The sequence below is a fragment of the Bos grunniens genome, chromosome 26 (assembly GCF_055505025.1).
Source record: "Bos grunniens cultivar Pamir isolate PY7600 chromosome 26, Bosgru_T2T1.0, whole genome shotgun sequence".
Lineage (NCBI taxonomy): Eukaryota > Metazoa > Chordata > Mammalia > Artiodactyla > Bovidae > Bos > Bos grunniens.
Window position 1 is genome coordinate 22734950 of NC_141190.1, and position 20983 is coordinate 22755932.

General features: G+C 40.0%; 1 protein-coding gene across 12 annotated transcripts in view; it reads right to left on the reverse strand.

Annotated features, from left to right (window-relative positions):
• Nucleotides 1-20983, reverse strand: part of ARMH3 (armadillo like helical domain containing 3) — a 181340-nt gene that overhangs the window by 3217 nt on the left and 157140 nt on the right. For all 12 annotated transcript variants that reach the window (XR_015155241.1, XR_015155240.1, XR_015155238.1 and 9 more), the window contains one exon: nt 577-693. Coding sequence is in view for 8 of the 12 variants with exons in the window: in XM_086377368.1 (XP_086233494.1) it covers nt 577-693 (117 nt within the window). In the remaining 4 variants the exon portion in view is untranslated. The remainder of the gene's footprint in view (nt 1-576; nt 694-20983) is intronic.

Sequence of the window (20983 nt, forward strand, 5' to 3'; positions counted from 1 at the left end):
GATGTCAACCAGGAGGTGGAGGAGACGGAACAAGTGTTCACTGGCTTCAGATGGCCAAGGGAGGAGCTGCAGGAAGCTGAGTGACTAGAGAGTGGGAATGCAGGTAGGGAGTGAAGACTGGAGAACTAGATTGGAAGGGCACTCAGACCAGGACCCAGTTAGGTATTTAGGAAAGTGGTTACATAAGGAGGAGAAGAATCAATTACTCTCATTAGTTGCTCTGAGGACAGGCAGGATAAGGGGGGCAATGAGCCAGAGCTGCCACTGGGAATGCACATCAAACTTCAGGCCTAGCTTAAGCTGCACAGGGCTATCTCCATGGCTGCAGAGGAGGGGTGGGCACTGCTGCCTCAGGCTTTTCACCCTTCCCAGCCTGGCACCAGTACCCCAGTGATTATCTTCATCTCTCACCACCTGGTCCTTCCTGGACTGTTGTGGAACAGAAGTGGCAAACCCAATCCAATTAGGCCCCTCCAATCTTATTTCATCAGCCTGTACCCACCTGCACAGTAGAACCCAGGGGCGGGGAAGGGCCCTCCACAGACATAGGCAGAGACAGAGGCAAGGCTCACTCACCAGCTCTTTGAAGAAGGCGGCTTCCTTGTGCTGCTCCGAGTAGCGCTCGTACTGGTCCAGGCCATCCTGCAGCTTCAGTGTGAGTGTGTCATAGTTGGCTCGCACTACCTCTAGCACCTGGGGAAGTCAAGAACCAGCAGGGCTTAGGCCACACAAACCCTAGGTCACTTGGCCCCCACACCTTTCCTGCTGCTCTACTGGGCTGGATTCAGTCTGGGACAATACACCCAAGAGACTCTGTCACTACTTGTTACTGAAAAAAGCCTGGCCATGGCAATTCCTCAGGTTTCTGAGACTTTAAAAAAAATTTTGTATTGAAATATAGCTGATTTACAGTGGTGTGTTACTTTCAGGTATACAGCACAGTGAATCAGTTATACATATACATAAAATATATAGGGAATTTCCCAGTGGTCCAGTGTTTAGAACTCTACGCTTTCACTGTTGAGGGCATGGGTTCAATCCCTGGTGAGGAATTAAGATCCTAAAAGCCATGTGGCATGGCCAAAATACATACATACATATATATATATATATATGTGTGTGTGTGTGTGTGTGTGTATTTTATTTTTTACATTCTCTTGCATTATAGGATATTATAAGATACTAAGTAGAGTTCCCTATGCTATACAGTAGCTGGGACCACTTTCTAATTTCTTCCATCCCCTGCCTTTCCTGACCGGTGCAGCCTGGTTTTCAGGGCTATTTACTGTGGGTATGGTAAAGGAGATGAGAAGAGGTGACAGAACAGTGAGTGTCTGAGCCCCTCAGTATCCCTGATACCACAGATGCATTCTCAGCTGTATCGTGCAGCTTTCTCTGGCCAGGCTGTCACAGTTGCTGAGTAAGACTTTGCCAATATCTCTCCTCTTCCCTTTCTGGGAACCACATTTCTTTAGTCCTGGGATGTTCCTCAGCACCATCTGCCACTTGTTTTCATCTCTCAATGCCAACTCAGTCTTCTTATCCATTGCCTGGATGGAACTTTTGAGCATCCAAGCCTTGGAGTGTAGGAGACATTTCTAGGCTAAGCTACAGTTTATCTCATCCTCTTCTGTTCTGAGGAGGGGTCCCCCCCTACTATGTCTCTGTGGTGGACTCAGACTTCCGCTAACTCCAGGAACCTTGGATCTCTGTGGTTCCAGAAGGAAAGGATTACCAAAGCCAGTTCTGATGTGAGTCTGGCTTATTAGACCACGAATCAAAGGCAAGGACAGTTAGTTACATCGTGACCGAGCCCAGGCTCCTGCTACTCCCTGTAACAAAAACTATTTTGGATATATCATGCCCATTATTAGCAAGATCAGACTAGTATTTAGAGAGTGTAATACTACCTTGCCAGCTTGAAGATAATCATATTTGGGTTATACAATGATTAGTTACATCAGAAGATGTAGATCTTCTCCATTAACTTAAAAGAAGTGAGCTGGGTAGAAAGGAGAGACCAGGAGAGTGACTAAATTTTCACTCTGACAATCTGGCCAATAGCTATTCTGCAATTCGGTCTGACCTGAGAGGGAAGTGTAGTGATGTCATGGAGAGCTCCCAGCTCAGCCGGGAGTCTTGCAAGGAATGAGTATGATAAGGGAGGCTGAGCTTTAACAGAAGGCAGGGCTGAAGGGAGTAAGCTAGAGTCAGGACTGATCAGAGGGGTTGAGAATGCATTCCTGAGGGGTACAAAGGTGCCTCTGGGCTGTTCCCTCCACCAATTCAGTCTTATTTCAGGGCAGAGTGCACCTGGTGGCAAATATATCTGCCTGCCAAGAATTCCTGAGGAGAGGGTAGGGATGGAGAACACAGGCTTGTGTTCCTGAGTTTGGGAAGGACAATCAGGTCAAAGTTCTGGTCCAGATTCAGGCTCTTTTCCTCCAGACATCACAGTCTTCAAGGTCACTTCGCCAAACTATGTCCCACAGACCCTGGTTTCTTCGCTTTTGTTTGTCGGTTCCCTTGGCAAGACTTTAGGAACATGTCCCATTTGGGCCTCACCCTCAACACTGGCCTGAGATGTGGTGAAGGTGGTAGTTACACAGAGGACAATTTCCCAGAGCCCTTGTGCCTAAAGGCCTTAGGCTTTCTCATAATTTGCTGTCTCAACATCAATTTCTGGCTTCCTGGCAACTTCAAAGGCCCTTCCTAGATGGACATTTCTCCCTAATCCATCAGGTACAGTCTATACCCTAACAGAGCCACCTTTGTTCACCAGTTGTTGGGCTTGTGGGCTTCCTAGAACCTTGACCACCACCTTAGTTCAACGTAGCTCTAAAGGCAGTAAATCACCTATGAGCCACATGCTCTCTAAGGAGTCCTTATTCCCCGACCTGTGACGCTTAGTCCATGGGAACCTGGGTCCTGGCAAAAAGGTCTGATAGAAAACTGAATTGGGGAGTTTCACTCTTACTGTGGAAACTCAGACAATCACCTAACCTCTCTGAGGTGGAACTTCAAGAGGGGTTCTCTCTGAAAGGTGAAAGTTGAACTCACCTTCCAAACACGACATGGGAATAAAAGTTCTGACTTCCTGAAAGTAACATACAACTGATGGAAACATTATCATCCCAATGGCTATACAGCAACCTGGATAGTTCCTGGACTTGCTGCAGAGCCCCGGAAGTACCTACTTCTATTTCAAACTGTCCCAAAGATCTTACGTGCATAAATGACTCTTCACCATGAAGGAACATCTTCTGGATTTAAGTGGAAGGCACAAATGACCTCAGTTTCAAAGATCTCATTAGATATCTTGAAACACTCTGCCTCAGGTGAGGGAAGAATAAATTAGTGAGGGAGAGGACCTAAACTCCTTCCTTGAGGTCTCCAGAGGAGACATAGGCTTTGAGGTTAGGAAGACCTGAATTTTACTCGCAGATCAACCACAGGTAGCTCTGTAAACTTTACATACTACTTAATCTCTGAATCTCTTTTTCTTATTTGTAAAAGGATAACACTATCTTCCTCATAGAGCTGATGTGAGGATGAAATGAGATAAGATTGTCCAATGCCTGGCACATTAATAACAACAATAAAAGGTTACTAATTTTATGATGAAAGCCTCCTCTGGTGACAACAGGCCATTGAGTAGTTCTGCTTATCCCCAGGTAGTTCTAACCATAAATAAGGAGCTGGAACCTTACACATCTCCATTAGCTTATGGGACATACTGGTGAAAAGTATTCTCTATACAATAGAAAAGCAGGCATGACCCCATGTCCTGAGTGTAACTGACAATGCATCAACCAGAAGTCAGAGAATGCCCAGTATCCACCGCCAACTTTAGTAATCTTAGTAGTTTAGGCAGATACAGGTTATACTAAAGACAAGTTGAACAGAGGCCTGGCCTTGCATGATACAGGTTGGGAGGCTCTTCGCCACATCAGGGAGCAAAAAGATCCCAGAGCAAAAATGTAGTTCAAAATTGTTGATGAGGTTTCAGGCACACACACACATACAAACACCCTCTTCCTCTAGCACACATAATAGGCATTCCCAAAAGACTATTCAGTACCCTGTGCCCCACCTTTTTATTTTTTAGCAAGACCTTTGAAATGGGAAATAAGTCTTGCCTGAAGATAGCAGCAAAGGAGGACTGCCAAGCTAGAAAAGTTCCTGGCGATGGCTATCTAGTCCTGATGTTAGAGGGCTTTACCTTGTGCCTGAAAACCTGCCTGGTCTCTGATGGGACATTTTGAATTAGGAGTAGGTACTTCCTGGGCTCTGAAGACAGTCCAGAGATTCAGTCCAAATCTCTGCTGGACTGAATTCCTGGGAGAATGAGAATGAGGGGACAACTAAGTAATAGGATGTGACCTGACAGCAAATTTGTGTTCATTACCTTCTTCTCAATTTGAAATGACATTTAAAGTATATAACCCATTTGGGGAAAGTATACAGGTCTGACACTAGCCCACTCCAGCCAGGGCAACATGTATGGCCTTCCTTAGAGACCAGGCTGCCAAATGAGGATGAAACCACAAGATACCAGTAGAGAAACCTACTGAGAAGTCTTATAGAATAGGAAACAAACACGGAACCTATCAAGACTGCAGTGGGGTGTAACAGAAAGAGGCTACGGAATCAGGAAAGTCTGGGTTCAAATCTTGACACCTTAATTTACTAGTTATATAACCTTGACCTGTCTGAGCTTTAGTTTCTTTGTCTGTAAAATAGTTACCATTATAATATTTTCTTACAATACTATGAAGATAAGTGATAATATATAAATAAACAATAATATATAATTAATTATATATAATAAATAAACAAACTAAATAATAAATATATAATATATAAATAAACTAAATAAATAATAAATAAATAAATTAAAATATTTAAGTGATAGTATCTAGCAAGGGTGCTAAATGAATGAAGGCTACTGAGATGGAAACAAGAAAACTGGAAAAAGAAAGTATCTGATATATTCAAACTAAGACAAATCAGGTGGTTAAATGGTGGGCAGGAGCATCTGGAAATAGCATGAATACCTGAGGATTGTGACATGAAAGGCAACCACAACTCGTTCTACCAAACTGTTACCATTGTGAGAAAATCATAAAAATTATAGTTCTGGAAGAAACCTTTGAAATCACCCAACTACCGAGTACATGGCCCTCATGTCACAGATGAAGAAAGACACGTCTTGAAAGGCTGTACACTGCCCCAAGACACAAAGCTGGGATTACACAGCAAAGTTTCCTGACTCCCTATGCAGTGCTCCTCCTGCACTAGCAAGCTAGTCTAGCCTGAGGTACGTTGTTGAGTTTACAGGCTAACTGATCTTTCAGAGAATAAAGATTCAAGGATCTCAAACTCCAAGAAGTGGGAAGCCTGACACGTGCAGAGCTGGGAATGTAACCTGGTGAAGGCCTGGTTTGATGTCTGAGCTTTAATGACTGCCGTGTCCTCGGGGCTCCACATCTTGTCAGTTTGCACTCACAGCAGCTGAAGACCCTGCTCAGCGGCTGAAGACCCTATTGATAATGTAAACCACCAACAAAACTTTACAGACTACCCCAAATTCATTATTAGCAAAGTCTGGCTTTGGTTGCTATTCTAATTACTCAATGCTCATTTAGAAGTTTAAAATTCAAAGGTCTTCAATGTTTATTATTATTTTATTTATTGTTTGCTGCACTGCACGGCTTGTGGGATCTTAGTTCCCCAACCAGGGACTGAACCCAGGCTCTTGGCAGTGAGAGTACAAACTCCTAACCCCTAGACTGCCAGGGAATTCCTGATCTTTAGGGTTTAATTGGGCTTTTTTGGCTGCAGCCACCAGACGGTTTCCAGGCTTGGGGTGGGGTGTTAAAAGGATACAGTGAATCCCTCTACAATGAATGATCCTACTTTAAGACCAATTTTCCATTCTTCCAAAAAGACTGTAACCACTCTGTTTTCATTTTCATGCAGTCCTGCTTTAACTCTGCTGAACCCCTAATCATTGAAAAATTAATCTCTGGATAGTTTGAGAGAGATAAAGTAGGTAAAAGAAGGAAAGAAAATAAAGGCTTTTTAGAGGATTTTCATAATAATCTCCATCCATCTCTCCACTGGACTCTGGCCATTTGCTCTACTTCAGATGTTTAATTTCACTGGTTGGAGAATATGACTTTTCAGTCCCATTTCTTCTGTAAAGCAGGAAAGGATTATTACTACTGATTTCCTCACTGAAACTGCATCATAGCTGGATTCTTAGCACCCTTAAGGAAGGGACCCAGTGCAACATTACAGATTTCCCACAATCCCTAATATAGTCTTGAGGAACAGTAAACACTCAACATGCTTGTGGACTAATTTAGTAACACTCAGGTCTCTCATCAAGGTCACATCATACGGGAATTCCCTGGAGGTCTAGTGGTTAGGATTCAGCTTTCATTGCCGTGGCCTGGATTCAATCCCTGGTCAGGGAACTGAGATCCTATTAGCCATAAAGCCTGGCAAAAAGAGAAAGTGATGTGATAAGATTAGAATTGGACAGTGCACCCTGCCAGCGCACTGTTCACAGTGCTCTGACATGCTTCTAAAGCCCAAGTCCTACCTTTAAGGAGCTAACAAGCAATAAGGAATCAAGCTAAACCACGACTGAAGGGCACACTTACATACACAGGCACAGAAACAGTTGAGCCAATAGAACTATAAGTGGTTTGGAGTCAGCTGACTAACTGATCAATGAATGGGCAGTCTGATTGAAACAGCATACCTTTTAAGATAGGGAAAATTAAGAAATCCAAAGTCTCTTCTCTTTTGCCTACCATGTAATCCTACTCAGCTAATTCAGACTGCAAAATTCTCATCAGTGTGGCAGGGCCCCTGGGATAGCAGCTCAGGAGGGCCATTAGTTGACAGGTCTGTGACTCTGGCCCTGACAGCTTAGGATTTCAGGGTCTATTATTTGAAGGGTAGGCTCTGCCCAGATGCTGAAAAAAATAAATCCTGCACAAAAGATGAGCAAAAGGTTGAAAGGGTGGGAAAGGATTTCACTTTACTCTCCACATAATCCATAGTTTCAACTTTTTTGGAAATCAGGTTTGATCCATTCTGAGATGCCCCTTTGAGGTGCGTTCAATTTAGCAACAAATTTCAACTGCACAATCCAGCTAAACTGTGCAGTGTACTCATTAGATAACTGTCCAAAATAATCTAAGCAGACACACAAAGTGATCTTTGAATAGCCAGGTTCAAAGTCGTGCTGAACTATATTTAGCACTTATTTGCATAAGTAACAGGTTTGCATCTCAGAAGACAAGGAGAAGAAACAATTAGATCCATGAACTCCAAGGCTAACAAGTACCCAGAGAAAACTGTTAGCTTCCTTCAGATGTCATCTACTTAACCTCTTATTCAGGACAATGTTTGATTCATGTTGAGATGGACATAGCCTAAAAGATTCATGGTCTCCAAGCAGATAGTTAACTATCAGACAAAATATCAGCCATCCAAGAGCTCTCATGTTTCAATTCTTGCTGTTCTGAGAGATTTGAGGATAGAACCTTTGTAAATGATCAATATAAAGGCTGGACCTGGGCCCAAGAATAGAAGGAAAATATGGGGAAAGGGAAGAGAGATCTTTTAGTGTATTATCTTTAAAAATATATGAAAATGCGCACTATAACATCCTATTTCCAAAATCCATTCAAGACTCTTCTCTCGTAATGGAAAAAAAAGAGGAAGGAAGGAAGAAAGAAAATGAAGTAAAATGGACAATGCATATGAATAGTTAATTCAAGTGGCAGTTCTCTGAAAAGTAAATGAAATTTTAAAAATTTAGCTGGGTAGGTTAACTCAGGGTATACTCTAATATTTTGAAGTAGCTGAGGACTTCCACTTTGATTTATAATGGAATAACTGAAAGCTACAGAAGAAATAATTCTTTTTATACATTGTATAAAATGCAGTGCAGGACAGGAATCCTGAGAGAAAGAAAATATAAGGTGAGCATGAAAATCTTGCTGGGCTAAGGAGATACACTAAAGTTTGGAAAGGCAAAGTGGGCTGGCATTTGTGAGGCAGGTTACTGGAAAGGAAGGAGTTCAGCAAAGAAAAAGGTTTTAGAAATTTATGTACGGTTCCCACTGAATCTGTTGCTGAACACTAAGAATCACACTTTTAGCGGAAAATTCAACCAGTTTCCACAGAAAAATGACTGAGGATCTGTAAGATGAACAATTCCCAGAGCTCACACAGGATTGGGAGGTGTATGAATTTTGACCAACCAGAATGAAAAGTACCTGTTGAATGTGTAGGGCATTCAAAGGAGGCACCAGAACACTAACACCTTAACAGCAGAACTAAACTTGGGGGCTTCCCTGGTGGCTCAGATGATAAAGAGTCTGCCTGCAATGTAGGACACTCAGGGTTCGATCCCTGGAAGATCCCCTGGAGAAGAGAATGGCAACACACTCCAGTACTCTTGCCTGGGAAATCCCATGGACAGAGGAGTCCATGGGGTTGCATAGAGTCAGACACGACTGAGCGATCAACACGCACACACACAGATACACACACAGAATTAAAAGTCACTCTAAACCTATCTTAATAAAGATAAGGAGTTTCATACATGGTGGTCAAAAGGTACAAATTTCCAATTATAAGATAAATAAGTACTGGGGGTGTAACATACTATATGATGACCACAGTTAACACTGCTCCTTACTATATTTGGGCTTCCCAGGTGGCACTAGTGGTAAAGAGCCTGCCTGCCAATGAAGGAGACTCTAGAGATGCAGGTTTGATCCTGGGTCAGGAAGATCCCCTGGAGGAGGGCACGGCAACCTACTCCAGTATTCTTGCCAGGAGAATCCCATCAACAGGGGAGCCTGGTGGGCTACCATCCATAGGGTCACAAAGAGTCAGACACAACTGAAATGACTTCGTACAGCACATATGGTATATTTAGAAGTTACTGAGACAGTAAATCCTGAGTTCTCATCACAAGGACCACCCCAGCCTCCTGCTGCCTTTTCATCTACAGGAGATGACTGATGTTAACTAGACCTACTGTGGTAAACTTAAATAGTGGTATATGTCAGTTATAGCTCAATAACACTGGAAAAGAAAGATCACTACATGAAAAAAAAGAAGTTTCAAAAGGATATTGTTGTTCTGTTGCTAAGTTGTATTCAATGCTGTGACTTCACGGACTGCAGCACACCAGGCTCCTCCTGTCCTCCACTATCTCCCAGAGCTTGCTCTAATTCATGTCCATTGAGATGGTGATGCTATCTAACCATCTCATCCTCTGTCACCCCCTTCTCCTTTTGCCTTCAATCTTTCCCAGCATCAGGGTCTTTTCCAATGAGCTGGCTCTTCGCATCAGGTGGCCAAAGTACTGAGCTTCAGCTTCAGCAACAGTTCTTCCCACGAATATTCAGGGTTGATTTCCTTTAGGACTGACTGGTTTGATCTCCTTGCAGTTCAAGAGACCCTCAAGAGTCTTCTCCAGGACCAAAATTCAAAAGCATAAATTCTTTGGCGTTCAGCCTTCTTTATGGTTTATGGTCCAACTCTCACATCTGTACATGACTCCTGGAAAAACCATAGTTTTGACTATATGAACCTTTGTTAGCAAAGTGATACCTCCGCTTTTTAATATGCTGTCCAAGGTATGTCAGAGCTTTCCTTCCAAGGAGCAAGTCTTCTAATTTCATGGCTGCAGTCACCATCAAGAAAATAAAGTCTGTCACTGCTTCCACTTTTTCCCCTTTTATTTTCCATGAAGTGATGGGATCAGATAATCTTCGGTTGTTTAATGTTGAATTTTAAGCCAGCTTTTTCACTCTCCTCTTTCCTCATCAAGAGGTTCTTTAGTTCCTCTTCACTTTCTGCCATTAGAGTGGTGTCATCTGCATATCTGAGGTTGTTGATATTTCTCCCAGCAATCTTACTTCCAGCTTGTGATTCATCCAGACCAGCATTTTGCATGATGTACTCTGCACAGATGTTAAATAAACAGGGTGACAATATATAGCCTTGTAGGACTCCTTTCTCAATTTTGAACCAGTCAGTTGTTCCATGTGAGGTTCTAACTGTTGCTTCTTGACCTGTGAACAGATTTCTCAGGAGGCAGGTAAGGTGGTCTGGTATTCCCATCTCTTTATGAATTTTTCACAGTTTGTTGTAATCCACACAAAGTATAGTCAGTGAAGCAGAAATAGATGTTTTTCTGGAACTCCATTGTGTTCTCCACGATTCAACAAATGTTGGCAATTTGATGCTGGTTCCTCTGCTGCTTCAAAACCCAGCTTGTAACATCTGGAAGTTCTCAGTTCACACACTGTTGAAGTCTATCTTGAAGGATTTTGAGCATAACCTTGCTAGCATGTGAAATGAGCACAACTGTATGGTAGTGTACACATCCTTTGGCATTGCCTTTCTTTGGGACCGGAATGAAAACTGACCTTTTCCAGTTCTATGGCCATGGCTGAGTTTTCCAAATTTGCTGACATACTGAGTGCAACACTTTAACAGCACCATCTTTTAGAATTTTAAATAGTTCAGCTGGAATTCTGTCATCTCTGCTGGCTTTGTTTGTAGTAATGCTTCCTAAGGCCCACTTGATTTCTCTGGTTCTTGGTGAGTGATTATCTGGGTCATTAAAACCTTTTTGTATAATTCTTATACAAAGAAGTTCTTAATCTCTTCTGCTTCTGTTAGGTCCTTACCATTTCCTTTATCATGCCCATCCTTGCATGAAATGTTCCCTCGATATCTCCAATTTTCATCTTTAAAAAAAAAATATTTATTTGGCTGTACATGTGGGATCTAATTCCCTGACCAGGGATCATACCAGGGTCCCCTGCATTGGGAGCTCGGAATCCTAGCCCTGGACCACCAGGGACGTCCCTCTCCAATTTTCTTGAAGAGATCTCTAGTCTTACCCATTCTATTGTTTTCCTCTATTTCTTTGCACTGTTCATTTAATAAGGCCTTCTTATCTCTCCTTGCTATTCTTGGAACTCTGGATTCAGTTGGGTATATCTTTCCCATTCTCCCCTGCCTTTTGCTTCTCTTCTTTCCTCAGCTATTTGTAAAGCCTCCTCAAATAACCACTTTGCCTTCCTGCATTTCCTTTTCTTTGGGATGGTTATGGTCACTGCCTCCCTGTACAACGTTACAGAAAGGAAACTGCTGCTCCACAAATAATTTCCTTACCTTCCTCAATGAAGTCTGACACTATTTAATAAAGAAAGACAACAAAATCCAGCATTCAACTATATAACATTCACAATACCCAATATCCAGTAAAAAATTATCAGACATGTCAAGAAGCAAGAAAATGTAGCTCATAACCCAGAGAAACATCAGTGAACAGAAACAGACCCAGAAATGAAAGAGATGATGAAATTAGCAAGGACATTTAAAGAGCTATTATAAATATATTCAAGTGCTTAAAGACAACCATGAACATTATAAGGAACAAAATGGAAGGTATAAGCACATCACAATAAAATTGCTGAAACCAATGTTAAAGAAAGAATATTAAACGCAGCTCGACAGGGGAAAAACATGTACAAAGGAGCAAAGATAAAAATTCACACTTGTCAGAAACTATACAAGCCAGAAAACAATGGAATGATATCTGTGCCAGAAGAAACAAAAAAGTTAGCCTAGAATTCTATATCCAGGAAAAACATCTTTCTGAAATGAGTGAAATAAAGACCTTTTCAAACAATCTGAGAGAATGTGTTGTTAACAGTCCTACAATTAGAAGAGATGTTAACAAAAGCTCTCTGGTAGATGGAAAGTTACATTATCTGGATCTTTCAACAGGAATAAAACACGCTGGAAATGGTAAATACATGGATAAAGTGTAAAATATTTTCACATAAATTTGAAAACTAGGAAAAAAGATAATTGACTCATCAAATCAAAAAATGATAACAATGGAATGTGAAATTTAAAAGAAACCTAGAAGAAAAATGTTTGACAATAGTAGTACAAAGACCAGGAGTGGGGCAAATGGAAACACACTATTGTAAGGGTATTACACATTACATGAAGTCATATAACAAATTTTGAAGGTATACTGTAGTAAGTTAAAAATGCATGTTTGAAAACCTAGAGCAATGACTAAAATAATAAAACTAAGGGGTAGAGATAAGAAGTCAATATTGGACATAAAATGGAATCATAAAAATACTCAGTTAATCCAAACAAAAGCAGAAAAAGGAAAAAACAAACAGAAGAAAAAGAAGGGAAAAAAAGGCAAGATGGCAAATATTAACACAACCATATTAATAAATAAATTAAATGTAACATTTCAATTAAAAGACAGAGGTTGTCAGACTGGGTAGAAAATCAGTGTCCAGCTACAGGTTTTGTCTAAAAGAAATCCACCTAAAATATAAAGACACAGATAGGCTGAAATTATAAAGATGTGAAAAATGTGTTGTATCAACACTAATTAAAGCAAAATTGAATTGCTATATTAATAATCTGATAAGGAGACTTCAAACAAGGGATATTATCTGGAACAAAGAGTGAAATTTCATAAAAGCAAAAATAAACAAATAGAACCTAATTAAACTTAAAAGCTTTTGCACAGCAATGGAAACCAGAAACAAAATGAAAAGACAACCTATGGAACAAGAGAAAACATATTTGCAAACCATGAAGCTATCAAGCGGTTAATTTCCAAAATATACAAACAGCTCATACAGCTCAACATCAAAAAACAAACAACCTAATCAAAATATGGGCAAAAGCCCTAAACAGACATTTCTCCAAGGAAGATATACAGATAGCCAAAGGAGGCACATGAAAAGATGTTCAACATTGCTAATTATCAGAGAAACGCAAATCAGAACTACAATGAGGGAATTTCCCTGGTAATCCAGTGGCTAAGACTCCATGCTTCTAAAGAAGGGAACCCAGGCTCGATCACCATCAGGGAACTAGATCTCGTACACCATAACTAAAGATCCTGCATAGAGCAATGAAGATCAAAGATTCCACGCAGCGCAACTAAGATCTGGCACTGCCAAAAAATAAACAACATCAAAACTACAAAAGAAAGTACAATGAGGTATCATCTCACACTGGTCGGAATGGCCATCTATAAATAATGACTGCTGGAGAAGGTGTGGAGAAAAGGGGACCCTCATACACAGTTGGTGGGGATGTAAACTGGTATAGACATTATGGAAAGCAGTATGGTGGTACCTCAGAAAACTGAAAACAGAATTGTCATGTAATCCCACAATCCCACTCCTGGGCATATATCTGAACAAAACTATAATCAGAGAAGGCACATGCACCTCTGTGTTCATAGCAGCACTATTCACAATAGTCAAGACATGGAAGCAACTTAAATGTCCACTGACAGATAAGTGGATAAAGAAGACATGGTAGATAGATATAATGGAATACTATCCAGTTATTAAAAAGAATGAAACAATGCCATTTGCAGCGACATGGGTGAACCCAGAGATTATCATACCAAGCAAAATAAATGAGAAAGACAAAGAGAGGAGAGTGGTGTGGAGCATGCAGGTTTTGGTCTACAGCCTGTGCACCACCTCTGCACCCACTGAGCCCTGCCTACCGGGGCTCTGGGGGCTGTAGGCGGGCACCTACCGGGCACTGAACACTTGCCCCACTCTGCTGTCCGTGCACAAATTCACAGACAAACATGAATGGGTAACAACAGAAAATGGTGTTAGAACAGTGGCAATCAGCAATTTTGCACAGGAAGATTTGGGAGATGTTGTTTGCTGTAGTCTGTCAGAAGTTGGGACAAAATTGAACAAACAAGGAATTTGGTGCACTGTAAATTATGTTTGAAAGTGAAACTCACTCAGTCGTGTCCGACTCTTTGCGACCCCATGGCCTATACGGTCCATGAATTCTCGAGGCCAGAATACCAGAGTGCGTAGCCTTTCCCTTCTCCAACCCAGAGACTGAACCCAGGTCTCCCGCATTGCAGGAGAATTCTTTTTTTTTTTTTTTTAATTTTTAATTTTAATTTTTTTATTTTTTTTTTGCAGGAGAATTCTTTACCAGCTGAGCCACAAGGGAAGCTGAAGAATACTGGAGTGGGTAGCCTATCCTTTCTTCAGCTGATCTTCCCAACACAGAAATCGAAACGGGGTCTCCTGCATTGCAGGCAGATTCTTTACCAACTGAACTATCAGGGAAGCCCTAAATTATGTTTGGTGCACTGTAAAGTATAGCTGCTAGTGAACTCTACTGTGTTTATCAGAAGTAACTGAAATTAATGAAACTCTAGCAGAAAATCCAGGATTTGTCAACAAATCTTGTTACGAAGATGGTTGACTCGTCAAGATGACACTGAGTAACCCTTCAGAACTAGATGAACTAACGAGTGAAGCAGCATGAGAAATCCATAAAATCTCGTGAGGTGCGAAAATGGAACCCCTAAATAAACTAGTTTGAAACAACTTAGGAAAAAAAAGACAAATACCACATGATACACTTATCTATGGAATCTAAAATATGACACAAATGACCTTATGTATGACAGAAACAGAATAAAAAACATAGAGAACAGACTTGTGATTCTGTGTGTGGGGGACAGGTTGGATTGGGAGTTTGAGATTAGCAGATGCAGACTATTGATACTATATACAGAATGGATAAACAACAAGATCCTGTTGTATACAACAGGGAATTATATTCAATATCCTATAATAAACTGTAATGGAAAGGAATACAAATACCATTTAGATAACATAAAAAATTATTGAAAAAAATACGTACAAAACAGTATGCTGCTGCTGCTAAGTCGCTTCAGTCGTGTCCGACTCTGTGCGACCCCATAGACGGCAGCCCACCAGGCTCCACTGTCCTTGGGATTCTCCAGGCAAGAACACTGGAGTGGGTTGCCATTTCCTTCTCCAATGCATGAAAGTGAAAAGTGAAAATGAAGTCACTCAGTCGCGTCCGACTCTAGCAACCCCATGGACTGCAGCCCACCAGGCTCCTCTGTCCATGGGATTTTCCAGGCAAGAGTACTGGAGTGGGCTGCCATTGCCTTCTCCAAACAGTATGCTAAAAACTACAAAATATTGATGAGAAAATTTTAAAGATCTAAATAAATGGAGAGGTATACCATGGTCGTGGATTTGAAAACAATATTATTAAAGTATCAATTCTCCCCCAAGTTGATCTACAGAGTTAATGCAATTCCAATCAAAATCTTAGCAGGTTTTATTTGTAGAAAAGACAAGCTGATTTTATACTTTGAACAGAAATGCAAAAGACATAGAATATTCAAAACAATTTTTAAAAAGAGCAAAATTAGAGGACTTACATTACTTGATTTCATGATTTATGACAGACCTATAATAATCAAGACAGTGTAGGGCATAAATTTTGACATATATGAGACCAATGGAACAGAACTAATATTTCAGAAATAGACCCACGTATATATGGTCAATTGATTTTTTACAAATGTGCCAAAGATTTCAATAGAGGAAAGAAATAGTCTTTTCAACAGATGACAATGGAACAACAGGATACTGCAGGATGGGAACTGGACGAACGTTTACCATTACCAAACACCTTACAAAAAATTAACTTGAACTTCCTTGGTGGTTAAGTGGTTGAGAATCTGCCTGCCAGTGCAGGGGACATGGGTTCGATCCTTGGTGTAGAAACATTCCACGTGCCTCTGGGCAACTAAGCCCAAGCCTGTGCGCCACAACCATCTAAACCCTCATTTCAGAGCCTATACTCTACAGCAAGAAAAGCTAGCATGATGAAAAGCCCACGTGCTGCAATTAAGAGACTAGCCCCTGCTCGCCACAACTAGAGAAAGTCTGTACACACCAATGAAGATCCAGGGCAGCCAAAAGTAAACAAATAAATTTAAAAAAAAGAAACAATAATTCCATTAAAAAAATTAACTTGATACAGAGCATAGAACTAAATGTAAAAGCCAGAACCATAAAACTTCCAGAAGAAAATACAGGTGAAAATTTCCACAACTAGGAGGAAGCAAAGATTTACTAAATAAAACACAAGGGCAAAAATTGTTTTAAAAATTAATAACTTCATGTTCATAGTATTAATTTAAAATTGGTTTCCATTAAAATGTCTGGACTTTGAAAATCACATTAATAACTTGCAAAGACAAGCCACTGAAAATAGGAGAAAATATTCACAATATATATGAAAAGGACCTGCATCTAGAATATACAGAAACTCATGAATAATCAAATTTAAAAACAGGCAAATGATCAGCTGGTCAACACTTGTCATCATGCAAAATAAATTAACAGTAATTTTTAGAACTGTAACGTATGCTGTATTACTAAAGCACTTTATATGCACTAGAATGGCTAAAATTAAAAAGACAATTCCAAGTGTGACAAAGATATGGAGTAGCTACAACTTAGTCATTGATGGTTGGAATTAAAAATGGTATAACCACTTTTGAAAACACTTTGACAGTTTCTTTCTTTTGAAAAACATCTTTATTGAGATATAATTTATATACCATAAAATTCAATCATTTTAAGTGTGTAATTCAATGTTTTTAGTATATTCACATAGTTGACAATTATCACCATGATCTAAGTTTAGAATATTTTCACCAACCCCAAAAGAAACTTTATAACAATTAACAGTCATTCCCCAACTTACTCCCAACTCAGCTGTAGGTAACCACTAACCTATTTTCTGTCTCTATAGATTTGCTTATTCTGGTCATTAAAATAAATGGAATCACACAATATATGGTCTCTGTGACTGGCTTCCTTCATTTAGCATATGTTTTCAGGAATCACCCATGTTGTATCAGGTATCAGTACTTCATTCCTTTTTATGGCTGTACAATAATATTTCATTGTATGGATGCATCACGTTTTGTTTACATATTTAGTTGCTGATGGGACATTTTGGTTGTTTCTAGTTTTACTAATTGTGGCTCAGTAGTAAAGAATCCGCCTGCCAAGGCAGGAGACATGGGTTCAATCCTTGGGTCAGGAAGACCCTCTGGAGAAAGACATGGCAACCCACTCCAGTATTCTTTCCTGGGAAATCCCATGACAGTATTCTTGCCGGGGAAATCCCATAGACAGAGGAGTCTGCCGAGCTACAGTCCATGGGGTTACAAAAGAGTTGGACACGACTTAGCAACTAAACAACAGATACCAGTTTTGAGTTATCATGAATAATAGCAGTATGAATATTTGTATACAAGTCTTTGGGTGGATATATATTTTCATTTCTCTTGGGTAAATAGCTAGAAGTGTCACAATATGGATCAATCTTAGACACAAGAGAGTTTATGTGAAATTCATAAAAGACAAATATAATCTATAGTGATAGAAATTAAATCAGTGGTTACCTAATTTGGTTCAGTTCAGTTCAGTTGCTCAGTTGTGTCCGACTCTTTGCGACCCCACGAATCGCAGCACGCCAAGCCTCCCTGTCCATCACCAACTTCCGGAGTTCACTCAGGCTCAAGTCCATCGAGTCAGTGATGCCATCCAGCCATCTCATCCTCTGTCATCCCCTTCTCCTCCTGCCCTCAATCCCTCCCAGCATCAGAGTCTCCTAATAACTAATCAGTGGTTACCTAATCAGGGCCCAAATTTGCAGATAAGACTAATTGTAGCAAAGATTTTAATGGATTATGGAAATAAAATGTTCTGTATCTTGTGATGGTGATGATTACATAAATGTATCTTATATGTTAATTACATCTCAATAAAGTTAAATTAAAAGTCCAGGAACTCATGTTGAGGCAAAAAAAACAAACAAACATGGTTATAGCAGTAAACTTAAGTCTTTTTTGGTCTTGCCATTCCATTTTTGGTTGGGGAAAGCATGATTCAGACTGATATATCAGTATCCATAAGCTAGCAGTTCCTAATATTTTCCAAAGATTCCCCTCATTGTGCTACTTCTCGCCACCTCTCCACCACGGCAATCCTCCCTGACAAACTAAATGGATTCTGCGTAGCAATCAACAGTGTTTGCAATCATTTTCAGCTGGGCAGTAGTCACATGAAATTTTTTAAACTGGGTGTACTGTCACTTTTAATTGGGTGTACCAGGGCTTCCCTGGTGAGTCAGTCATAAACAATCTGCCTGGGAGGGACTGGGAGACCTGGGTTCGATCCCTGGGTTGGGAAGATTCCCTGGAGAAGGGAACAGCTACCCACTTCAGTATTCTGGCCTAGAGAATTCCACAGACAGAGAAGCCTGGAAGGCTATAGTCCATGGTGTCACAAAGAGTCGGACACGATTGAGTGACTTTCACTGTTACTTTTTTGACAAAAAATCATTTGCCAAGCTCAGAGACTAGAGTCCCACCTTTACCAAGGATACTTAATGAAGGTTCTACTTTTGCCTTTTTTATAAAACTGACAGACAACACAGAAATACAAAGGATCATAAGAGACTACTATCAACAATTATATGCCAATAAAATGGACAACGTGGAAGAAATGGACAAATTCTTAGAAAAGTACAACTTTCCAAAACTGGACCAGGAAGAAATAGAAAATCTTAACAGACCCATCACAAGCACGGAAATTGAAACTGTAATCAGAAATCTTCCAGCAAACAAAAGCCCAGATCCAGACGGCTTCACAGTTGAATTCTACCAAAAATTTAGAGAAGAGGAAACACCTATCCTACTCAAACTCTTCCAGAAAATTGAAGAGGAAGGTAAACTTCCAAACTCATTCTATGAGGCCACCATCACCCTAATACCAAAACCTGACAAAGATCCCACAAAAAAAGAAAACTACAGGCCAATATCACTGATGAACCTAGATGCAAAAATCCTTAACAAAATTTTAGCAATCAGAATCCAACAACACATTAAAAAGATCATACACCATGACCAAGTGGGCTTTATCCCAGGGATGCAAGGATTCTTCAATATCTGCAAATTAATCAATGTAATACACCACATTAACAAATTGAAAAATAAAAACCATATGATTATCTCAATAGATGCAGAGAAAGCCTTTGACAAAATTCAACATCCATTTATGATAAAAACTCTCCAGAAAGCAGGAATAGAAGGAACATACCTCAACATAATAAAAGCTATATATGACAAACCCACAGCGAACATTATCCTCAATGGTGAAAAATTGAAAGCATTTCCTCTAAAGTCAGGAACAAGACAAGGGTGCCCACTTTCACCATTACTATTCAACATAGTTTTGGAAGTTTTGGCCACAGCAATCAGAGCAGAAAAAGAAATAAAAGGAATCCAAATTGGAAAAGAAGTAAAACTCTATTTGCAGATGACGTGATCCTCTACATAGAAAACCCTAAAGACTCGACCAGAAAATTACTAGAACTAATCAATGATTATAGTAAAGTTGCAGGATATAAAATCAACACACAGAAATCCCTTGCATTCCTATATACTAATAATGAGAAAACAGAAAGAGAAATTAAGGAATCAATTCCATTCACCACTGCAACGGAAAGAATAAAATACTTAGGAATATATCTACCTAAAGAAACTAAAGACCTGTATATAGAAAACCATAAAACACTGGTGAAAGAAATCAAAGAGGACACTAATAGATGGAGAAATATACCATGTTCATGGATTGGAAGAATCAATATAGTGAAAATGAGTATACTACCCAAAGCAATTTATAGATTCAATGCAATCCCTATCAAGCTACCAACGGTATTCTTCACAGAGCTAGAACAAATAATTTCACAATTTGTATGGAAATACAAAAAACCTCGAATAGCCAAAGCTATCTTGAGAAAGAAGAATGGAACTGGAGGAATCAACCTACCTGACTTCAGGCTCTACTACAAAGCCACAGTCATCAAGACAGTATGGTACTGGCACAAAGACAGAAATATAGATCAATGGAACAAAATAGAAAGCCCAGAGATAAATCCACGCACATATGGACACCTTATCTTTGACAAAGGAGGCAAGAATATACAATGGATTAAAGACAATCTCTTTAACAAGTGGTGCTGGGAAAACTGGTCAACCACTTGTAAAAGAATGAAACTAGAACACTTTCTAACACCATACACAAAAATAAACTCAAAATGGATTAAAGATCTCAACGTAAAACCAGAAACTATAAAACTCCTAGAGGAGAACATAGGCAAAACACTGTCCGACATACATCACAGCAGGATCCTCTATGACCCACCTCCCAGAATATTGGAAATAAAAGCAAAAATAAACAAATGGGACCTAATTAACCTTAAAAGCTTCTGCACAACAAAGGAAACTATTAGCAAGGTGAAAAGGCAGCCTTCAGAATGGGAGAAAATAATAGCAAATGAAGCAACTGACAAACAACTAATCTCAAAAATATACAAGCAACTCCTACAGCTCAATTCCAGAAAAACAAATGACCCAATCAAAAAATGGGCCAAAGAACTAAATAGACATTTCTCCAAAGAAGACATACAGATGGCTAACAAACACATGAAAAGATGCTCAACATCACTCATTATCAGAGAAATGTAAATCAAAACCACAATGAGGTACCATTTCACGCCAGTCAGAATGGCTGTGATCCAAAAGTCTACAAGCAATAAATGCTGGAGAGGGTGTGGAGAAAAGGGAACCCTCTTACACTGTTGGTGGGAATGCAAACTAGTACAGCCACTATGGAGAACAGTGTGGAGATTCCTTAAAAAACTGGAAATAGAACTGCCTTATGATCCAGCAATCCCACTGCTGGGCATACACACTGAGGAAACCAGAAGGGAAAGAGACACGTATACCCCAATGTTCATCGCAGCACTGTTTATAATAGCCAGGACATGGAAGCAACCTAGATGTCCATCAGCAGATGAATGGATAAGAAAGCTATGGTACATATACACAATGGAGTATTACTCAGCCATTAAAAAGAATACACTTGAATCAGTTCTAATGAAGTGGATGAAACTGAAGCCTATTATACAGAGTGAAGTAAGCCAGAAAGAAAAA